This window comes from Drosophila pseudoobscura, chromosome 4 (genome assembly GCF_009870125.1).
Source record: "Drosophila pseudoobscura strain MV-25-SWS-2005 chromosome 4, UCI_Dpse_MV25, whole genome shotgun sequence".
NCBI lineage: Eukaryota > Metazoa > Arthropoda > Insecta > Diptera > Drosophilidae > Drosophila > Drosophila pseudoobscura.
Window position 1 is genome coordinate 3725214 of NC_046681.1, and position 8267 is coordinate 3733480.

The window sequence follows — 8267 nt, forward strand, 5'->3', positions numbered from 1 at the left end:
GTAAAATCTAACTCTCATTCTAGTACAAGCGTATCTAATACAAGGTTGGATTGGCTTCGTTGGTCGAAAACACTCAAGCTAAGTTAGTTTATTCCTCGTACTTTATTCCTCGCCTCAGTCAGCCAAAAGCTGAGCAGGGAACACTGGCACAGTGTCATACCCGCTCCGTGCTCCACTTGATTATAATTAAAAATTATCTACTGGGTGCTCAGCCAATAGTCGACTGGGCTTCTGGCCATGGCCTCTGTCGTCGGCCTCCGTTGGTTAGTTGGTATCGAGAGCTGCGCCGGCGCAGAACGTCTGAAAAAGTTTGCGAAGGTTGGATATTGTGCCGGGAATTTAAATGAGCCACGACTGAGTTGCGAAAGTAAATTTGTACGAGTAGAAAGTGTGGGACTATGGGGAGGTTGTTGGTGGTTTTGGTGAGTCCAAGCGCAGTTGAAGTTTTGCCCAAAGGAGATGATTTCAACATGACATCCCTTCCATTCAGATCTTTGTAGGCTTTGTCCTGCCTAGTTCCTCGACTGACTCTACTTTGACTACCTTCCTCGTAGAGGCCAACCAACAACTGGCCGGCATCTATGATCAGGTGGTCTTGGCCCAGTTGCAGAATGAGTTACGTGGATCCAACGATATTGTAGCTCTCCTCGAGATGGAAATAGCGGACGAAAAGCTGCTGAACTACCTAAAATCTCTGATGCCTCATCTGGCAAAGTTCAAGCGTTTGAAGTTGGGGGATGCCAGCCAGAAGAGGCAGCTGGAGAGGATACCGAGGCTGGGCTACAATGCCTTGGATGGCATGGAGCTCGCTCAAGTTTATGCGCTCGCCTCCAACATGAGCGACAGCTACCGCAACGTCCTACTATGCGCTTATAAGCAGCCAAGGAATTGCACTTTGCGGCTAATACCAGAGGTTCAGGCAATAGTCCAGGAGAGCCGTGACCTGGATGAGATCGAGTACTACTGGTATGAGTGGCGAAAGCAGACTGGACTGGCCACTCGGGATCAGTTTGTGGCCTTCATGGAGTTGTATAAGAAGACCGCCCAACTTAATGGATATCCGCGGGCCCAAGATTATTGGTTCCGATCGCTGGAGATGGGCGGAGCGCAGACCATGTCATTGCTGGATCGGCTGATGGCTGGACTGAGGCCGTTGTTCCTTCAGTTCCACGCTCATGTTAGGGGTTCCTTGAGAAAGATGCACGGAGAACGGTTGGTGCCCCGGGGCAGACCGTATCCACAGCATCTGGCCGAGGTCTTCATAGGAAACGCCTTTAGACGGGTTCGTGCCGAGTGGTATGTGGACTTACCATCGCCCCTGGCGGGGCTGGCAAATATCACCCAAGACCTCCATCGTCGCGGGTTGAGCACTACGCAGAGAGTGTTCTGGAATGTGGCCGAGTACTTTAGGGGACTTGGTCTGCCATTGCTGGAAAGGTAATTCCGATAAAACAGATATTCTCCAGCAAGGAATTTTCAAAGTGATCTCTTCCAGCTCCCTTTGGACAAATGCTCAGGTCGTGGCTGCTGATGATGACGACAGTTGCTGGCACAAGGTCTGGCGGTATTACACCCTTCCCATAACCAACTTCACCTACTGTCCCCTAAATGACGAGGAGCGTTTCCTCAATATGTTTGAGGCCCAGAGTGATCTTTATTACAACCGAGCTGCCTCCGGCCAGCCAACCCTGTTGCGCGATGAGCCCTTTCCCAGCTTCGGCGATGCCATTGGCAAGTGCTTCTCCCTGGCGGCCACCTCTCCACGCTACCTTCAGAAGTTGGGCTTGCTGCAGGAGGGAAAGTGGCTCGAGTTGCCCGCTCGACTGAACCGCTTGTATGTGCACGGTCTGCGCGTGGTCTTCCTGCTGCCCGTCTTCTATGTCCTCGATCGCTATCGTGTGGAGGTCCTAAGTGGACACATCCGAGCGGACGATAACGAGGCCTACTGGCGACTGACGGAACATTACACGGGAGCGGCAGCCCCTCGGAAACGCAGTAACGAACAGTTTGACGTCCCAGCCAAGTTGCTTATGGAGGTGGATGACCAGTATGCCAGGTTGAAAGCCTATGTGGAGAATCTCCTAGCAAATGTCTTGATCAATTATCCCTTTCAGCAACATCCTGAGCACCGTTCTACAGTTTCAGCTGCTCAAGCATTACTGCACAACGACGCTTCAGTTCGGAAAGGATAACCCTAGGAAAGCTTTGGATCTCTGCGATCTTTCCGACCAGCGTCAGATCGGTGCCAGTCTACAGCGTGCCATGGCACTAGGCTCATCCGTGCCCTACAGCGACGTCCTGCAGGAGTTGGTGGGTGAGCCGGAGATCAATATTGATGGGTTGTTGGCCTACTTCAAGCCCCTACACGATTGGTTGGTGCAGCAGAATCAGCTACAAAATCTGGATGTGGGTTGGGCATAGAATACATAGGTTCGGGTCAGGTTGGTATTAGATAAGATAATGAATCTATTAAAAGAAAAAATGAATTTTTTGTTTCTGAAATCCCATAAGGTTACAAAAATCAGAGTGAAACCATCGAAAATTGGGGCGTTGACTGTCAAGAGTAATGTGTTGTTGAGCCTTTGTATACACATATCTCGGGAAAATGTTTCACTTTGGGGAAGTAGGTCCTTCCCCATACCATTCTAGGGCTAGACGGTAATTGGGAAATATAGTTTATATCCGTATTTTGGTGCCCTTCTCATACCCGGAAGTAGGGAACAGGATGTTTTTATCTATTACTGAATCTTTTTCGTTTACAACGCTTCTGTTTAACAGCATTTTTATTTTTCGATGAAGATAATGAATGGTTGGGAATTTCCAACTCAGCCTGAAAGTATGCTTATTATTGAATAATAGAATTCATGTTAAAGTCATATGGAAATGTAATTTTTGGAGCGTACGAGCGTACTCAATAATATAAATTTCTAGCACCTGCGTGCTAGAGAGAGACAGAGCGAGAGAGAATGCAATTGTTTTCTTGTTTCTGGCTATAATAATTATACGATCTGGTTCAGATTTTGCATTCTAGAAGATATACTCATTCTCTACGATTTTAGTTTTCTCGTATCGTCGAAATTGTGGATGCCACAGATTTTCGCCTTTTGTGGGGCGGAAGTGGGCGGGGCGAAGTTTTGAAATATTCTTGTAGCAGTGACATATTACAGAAGTCTGGATCCAAAACATCGTTGCTCTAGCTCTTATAGTCTTTGAGCACTAGGCGCTGAAGGGGACGGACAGACGGACAGACATGGCTCAATCGACTCGGCTATTGATGCTGATCAAGAATATATATACTTTATGGGGTCGGAAACGATTCCTTCTGGACGTTACACACATCCATTTTCACCACAAATCTAATATACCCCAATACTCATTTGAGTATCGGGTAAAAAATATAAAGGCAGCCGGCTTCCCCTCTGCGTACACCTTGGCACCTTGCAGAGAAGAAGGTCCGGTCCAGCACTATATTTTTGGCAGACAGTTAACGAATATCACTACGTTGCTGTGATTTGATCCCGAATTTTCGCAGAATTTGACGGCCTTCCAATTTTTGTTGCGACACATACGGGGATCGCGCCCGCATAGCGACTGATGAGCTGATCTTCTTCCCCTCCCGCTCTGTGCTGCTCGGCCTAAGCGATAAATCCATCATCGTTACCGGAAGTCCTAATATCAGGGAAATTTGTTGTTGCGAGCTTTCGCAGGTAGCTTTCGTGTTTCCAACTAGGTAACAAAAGTCTGCGCGAATTTTAAGCTGGTACTAACCGACAGCGCACACCCAGCGATATGCGACCACGCCGCCGCAGGCCCCCCTACACCCCGGCCACCACCTGAAACGGAAGTGGTCCATGAAACAGATTCATTACAACAATAACAACCACAACATCTTTCTGAGACTATGCGGTGCTCTATGTGTGAGTTATCTCTATTCTCTCACCAACACCAACACCAGCCTCCCCTCCACCAGAGCGTTAACACTGCACAAGGAAGAGTAGCCACTGTAGTGGCTATCGTAGCCATTAAAATTTCATTCTGATTTCTTATGAAGTCTTCATTTTCTGCAGCACGAGGGCGTTTTACCATTGGGATACTCAGCCGCATTCCATTTCCCCAAGAAACAAACGATATGTAAATACGACTACATTAAGCGATAATAACAAATATTTAATTCAAAGCCAACAATAGCCGAGTCGATATAGCCGTTTCTGTCCATCCTTCCGTTTGGCGTCTTGCTTGACGCCTAGATCTCAAGGACTATAAAAGCTAGCGCAACCAATTTTAGTGATATCTTCTGTGATATCACACTAAATCAAGTTGGTTTTAAGATTTTTGGTCTAGCGATCGGAACCAATAATCCTCGGCCCGCGGATATCCATTGAGCTGGGCGGTATTCTTATACAACTTCATTAAGGCCACAAACTGATCCCGAGTGGCCAGTCCAGTGCGTTGTCGCCACTCAAGCCAGTAGTACTCGATCTCATCCAGGTCACGGCTCTCCTGGACTATTGCCTGAACCTCTGGTATTAGCCGCAAAGTGCAATTCCCTGGCTGCTTATAAGCGCAATTTAGGACATTGCGGTAGCTGTCGCTCATGTTGGAGGCGAGCGCATAAACTTGAGCGAGCTCCATGCCATCCAAGGCATCGTAGCCCAGCCTCGGTATCCTCTTCAGCTGCCTCTTCTGGCTGGCATCCCCCAACTTCAAACGCTTGAACTTGAGATGCCAGATGAGGCATCAGAGATTTTAGGTAGTTCAGCAGCTTTTCGTCCGCTATTTCCATCTCGAGGAGAGCTACAATATCGTTGGATCCACGTAACACATTCTGCAACTGGGCCAAGACCACCTGATCATAGATGCCGGCCAGTTGTTGGTTGGCCTCTACGAGGAAGGTAGTCAAAGTAGAGTCAGTCGAGGAACTAGGCAGGACAAAGCCTACAAAGATCTGAATGGAAGGGATGTCATGTTGAAATCATCTCCTTTGGGCAAAACTTCAACTGCGCTTGGACTCACCAAAACCACCAACAACCTCCCCATAGTCCCACACTTTCTACTCGTACAAATTTACTTTCGCAACTCAGTCGTGGCTCATTTAAATTCCCGGCACAATATCCAACCTTCGCAAACTTTTTCAGACGTTCTGCGCCGGCGCAGCTCTCGATACCAACTAACCAACGGAGGCCGACGACAGAGGCCATGGCCAGAAGCCCAGTCGACTATTGGCTGAGCACCCAGTAGATAATTTTTAATTATAATCAAGTGGAGCACGGAGCGGGTATGACACTGTGCCAGTGTTCCCTGTGCTCAGCTTTTGGCTGACTGAGGCGAGGAATAAAGTACGAGGAATAAACTAACTTAGCTTGAGTGTTTTCGACCAACGAAGCCAATCAAACCTTGTATTAGATACGCTTGTACTAGAATGAGAGTTAGATTTTACGCAAAAAGCATACCTACCAATTCGACGTGTACTCTCTGTGTTACGAGGGTATACAAACATTTGAATGTAGAAGCTCATAAAAACTCGTTCGTATAAATAATTTAAAACTGGTAAGGCAATTATAAACTTTATTGAGCAATGAACTGTGAGAGAACAGAAGGTATTTAAATTAAGAGGCCACACACTCTGAAGTAAAGGGGGAGAAAAGTAATGGATTATTCGAGAGTTCAATAGTGGATCGGGAGTATATAACTTACTATCTGAAGCGGTCCAGCCGATGTGAACACTGTTCTTGATGTTCTCCGCCTCCAGCCAGACGCGAAGGGGTTCGAAGTATTCGGCAATGGCCTTGCCACTCATGATGCGCTCCCCGTTGAAGGCCTCCAGTGCATCGGGCCAGGGCTTGGAGGCACCCATAGAGAGCATGTTACTGTGGAGTGGACAAAGGAATCCCCATAGATTAGCAGACATACTAACTTATTTGAGAGCAGCCCTTACTGGAAGGCTTCGCCTGCTGCTGCACTGCCGTAGATATCACAGTTGTCAAGGGGCAGCTCCGCATTGTTGGCATCGTATTGACCAGCCTTAATGCAGGCGGACTTGTAGAACTGGAACTGGATGATGATGGCGACCAGGTACCTGCGCGAAACCCCCAATCACGTCATAAAATCAACAAGAGACGACTTAACAAACCTCAGATACTCGACATCCGCTGAGACATGATATTTGGCAGGGGGGTCGAAGTCTTTCTCGCTACGCACAACCGGAGGCTCGATGCCGGAGTACTGCTCACGCAGCTTCCAGAACTCACAGTTCCAATTTGCCTTCTCCACCTCCCCGCGGAACAGCGCCCATCGGTACTTGTCCATGGTGAAAGCAAACGGCAGGAACACGATCTTCTCCAGAGCCGTGAGGAAGAGCTGGTTGATGCGGGCCTCGTCATCGCGAACATAGTTCGACAGCAGGCCGATCTTCTCCAGATGCTTGGGCGTGGACACGGACAGGGAGAGCACATCCCCAACGGCTTCATGGAAGCCAGGATTACCTCCCGTCCGATATACGAAGGGTAGGTGCTGATACTGAAGGAAATACTGAATGTGACCCACCTCGTGGTGGACTGTGAACAGCTGGTTTTGGGTGACGCGGGTGCACTGCTTGATGCGGACATCGTTCTTTAGGTAAAAATTCCAGGCACTGGCATGGCATATCAAGTCGCGACCATCCGTGGGCTTCTCGATGATAGACTTGTCCCAGAAATCCCTATTGTAGATCAAATAGATTTAGATCCAGGTTCAACATAGAATTATAGCAATCTTCAATCTTACTTCGGCAATTTGGTGAGGTTCATCGAGGTGAAAAAGTCATCGCCCATTTGGAACATCTTGAGGGGGGTATATCCTTGTTTCTCCATTTCTTCGGTAACATCCACCAGTGGCTTCTCGGGGAAGGGAGAAACAATGTCCGCGATCTCAGACCATTGCTGCGCCCACATGTTGCCAAGAAGATGCATGGGAATGGGTCCGTTCTCAGAGACCACCTCGTTGCCGTAATACTTCCTCAGGCGGTAGCGCACATAGCCATGGACCTGTTCGTAGAGCGGGCGGATTTCGGCGAAGATGTTATCCAACTGCTGTTCGAAGGTGTCATCCTCGTACTTATCCAGCCAGAGCTCAGCCCCGGAGGTGAAGTCTGACAGAAGGGAGAAGTGTGAAAATGATTTCAGAGAAGTCTCCAGCCAGTCTCTACATACTGTTCAGTTTGGCAGCCTTGGTGTTCAGCTCCACATAGCGCTCGAAATTGGAGCGCACGGCCGTGCCTGCCTTGTCGTAGAACTCACGCCAGTAGTACTTGAGCTCCTCATGGTCCCGGCTCTTGCCAATAATCTCCTCTATCTCTGGCTCAAGTTCCAAATCACATTTCGCATTTTCCTTGTAGTTGCAGATATTCACTTTGGCAAAGTTCGACTCCATGGCGGATTTGGTTTCCAAGAAATCTGCATATTCCACCTCGGATAGGGCGGCATTTCCCATTTCGGACAGTCTCTTGAATTGTCTCTTGATATCATCCGATTGATAATTATGCCACTGGAATTTCTGATTATCGCTCAACACCTCCTTCTTGAATTGCGCCAACTCAGCGGAGATCTCGTTCTTTTTCTTTTCGTTCTCATCGTTTAAGTTCGAGGCATAAGCCCAGGAAGCCTCTGTTTGCACGTTGGTGCGCTTGGCCAGCTCCTTGTTCAGATTCTCCAAATACTCTTTGGCCTGAATCTCCTCCTTCACCAGGGCTTGCGCGAGCTAACCAGAGAATGTTTACCACGATATAGCTATGGAATCCATTTTTCAAGATGTTGTTATCGACTCACCGTCAACGTAGCCAGCAGGGCTACGATGAACACTCTCATCTTGTTCTCCAAGGCGCCCGCCACAGAAATTAAGTCAAAATTTTTTAGTTTAGATTATAAGGGATTCCATAGATCGGTTGTGCCATTCAGATGACGTGCCTTAGTTGTGAGAATCATCAGAGTGTCTGATGATTCTCCGTAATTCCTCGTAATTATATAAAGTGTCTATGGAGTCAGCTTGCTCTTTAAATGGTCTCTATATTATTTATATAATGTATATCTACGAGTGGATTTTGTAGCACCAACAGATTTGCAATGGCACCTCATGTATCACCGCGATAGAATCGCGACTGTTGATTGGTTCCAATTGTACTCGTACTTCCATTTAAAAAATCAATTCACACCAGAAAATAAAAATAAAATGAGTGTGAAATTATGAAAGCAATTTGCGGTGAAGTTCTAAAATAAAGCTGGCATACTATTATA

At 47.6% G+C, this 8267-nt stretch overlaps 3 protein-coding genes across 3 annotated transcripts; 1 reads left to right on the forward strand and 2 right to left on the reverse strand.

Annotated features, from left to right (window-relative positions):
- Positions 1–150: 150 nt before the first annotated feature.
- LOC26533284 (angiotensin-converting enzyme-like) lies at positions 151–2898 on the forward strand. Its single transcript, XM_033380693.1, has 4 exons — positions 151–422; positions 491–1437; positions 1496–2056; positions 2115–2898. Exons 1-4 carry the CDS (start codon positions 399–401, stop codon positions 2419–2421), a joined length of 1839 nt encoding a protein of 612 aa, XP_033236584.1. The 5' UTR covers positions 151–398; the 3' UTR covers positions 2422–2898.
- A 1249-nt stretch (positions 2899–4147) lies between these two features.
- LOC26534307 (uncharacterized) lies at positions 4148–5386 on the reverse strand. Its single transcript, XM_033380141.1, has 2 exons — positions 5014–5386; positions 4148–4945 (listed from the first exon to the last, which is right to left on the reverse strand). The coding sequence occupies exons 1-2, from the start codon at positions 5035–5037 to the stop codon at positions 4556–4558; spliced, it is 414 nt and encodes a 137-aa protein (XP_033236032.1). The 5' UTR covers positions 5038–5386; the 3' UTR covers positions 4148–4555.
- A 144-nt stretch (positions 5387–5530) lies between these two features.
- LOC6903759 (angiotensin-converting enzyme-like) lies at positions 5531–7953 on the reverse strand. Its single transcript, XM_033380065.1, has 7 exons — positions 7803–7953; positions 7188–7734; positions 6763–7126; positions 6131–6697; positions 5936–6076; positions 5695–5867; positions 5531–5623 (listed from the first exon to the last, which is right to left on the reverse strand). Exons 1-7 carry the CDS (start codon positions 7839–7841, stop codon positions 5607–5609), a joined length of 1848 nt encoding a protein of 615 aa, XP_033235956.1. The 5' UTR covers positions 7842–7953; the 3' UTR covers positions 5531–5606.
- Positions 7954–8267: the final 314 nt, after the last annotated feature.

Excerpts from the sequence above, each read along its gene's own strand:
- LOC26533284 (XM_033380693.1), top strand. The coding sequence starts at position 399 with ATGGGGAGGTTGTTGGTGGTTTTG. Across the intron at positions 423-490 it reads GGAGGTTGTTGGTGGTTTTG|ATCTTTGTAGGCTTTGTCCT; the intron begins GTGAGTCCAAGC and ends CCTTCCATTCAG. Across the intron at positions 1,438-1,495 it reads GGTCTGCCATTGCTGGAAAG|CTCCCTTTGGACAAATGCTC; the intron begins GTAATTCCGATA and ends GATCTCTTCCAG.
- LOC6903759 (XM_033380065.1), bottom strand. The coding sequence starts at position 7,841 with ATGAGAGTGTTCATCGTAGCCCTGCTGGCTACGTTGACG. Across the intron at positions 6,698-6,762 it reads AACCTCACCAAATTGCCGAA|GGATTTCTGGGACAAGTCTA; the intron begins GTAAGATTGAAG and ends GATCTACAATAG. Across the intron at positions 6,077-6,130 it reads GCGGATGTCGAGTATCTGAG|GTACCTGGTCGCCATCATCA; the intron begins GTTTGTTAAGTC and ends GGTTTCGCGCAG.
- LOC26534307 (XM_033380141.1), bottom strand. The coding sequence starts at position 5,037 with ATGGGGAGGTTGTTGGTGGTTTTG. Across the intron at positions 4,946-5,013 it reads GGAGGTTGTTGGTGGTTTTG|ATCTTTGTAGGCTTTGTCCT; the intron begins GTGAGTCCAAGC and ends CCTTCCATTCAG.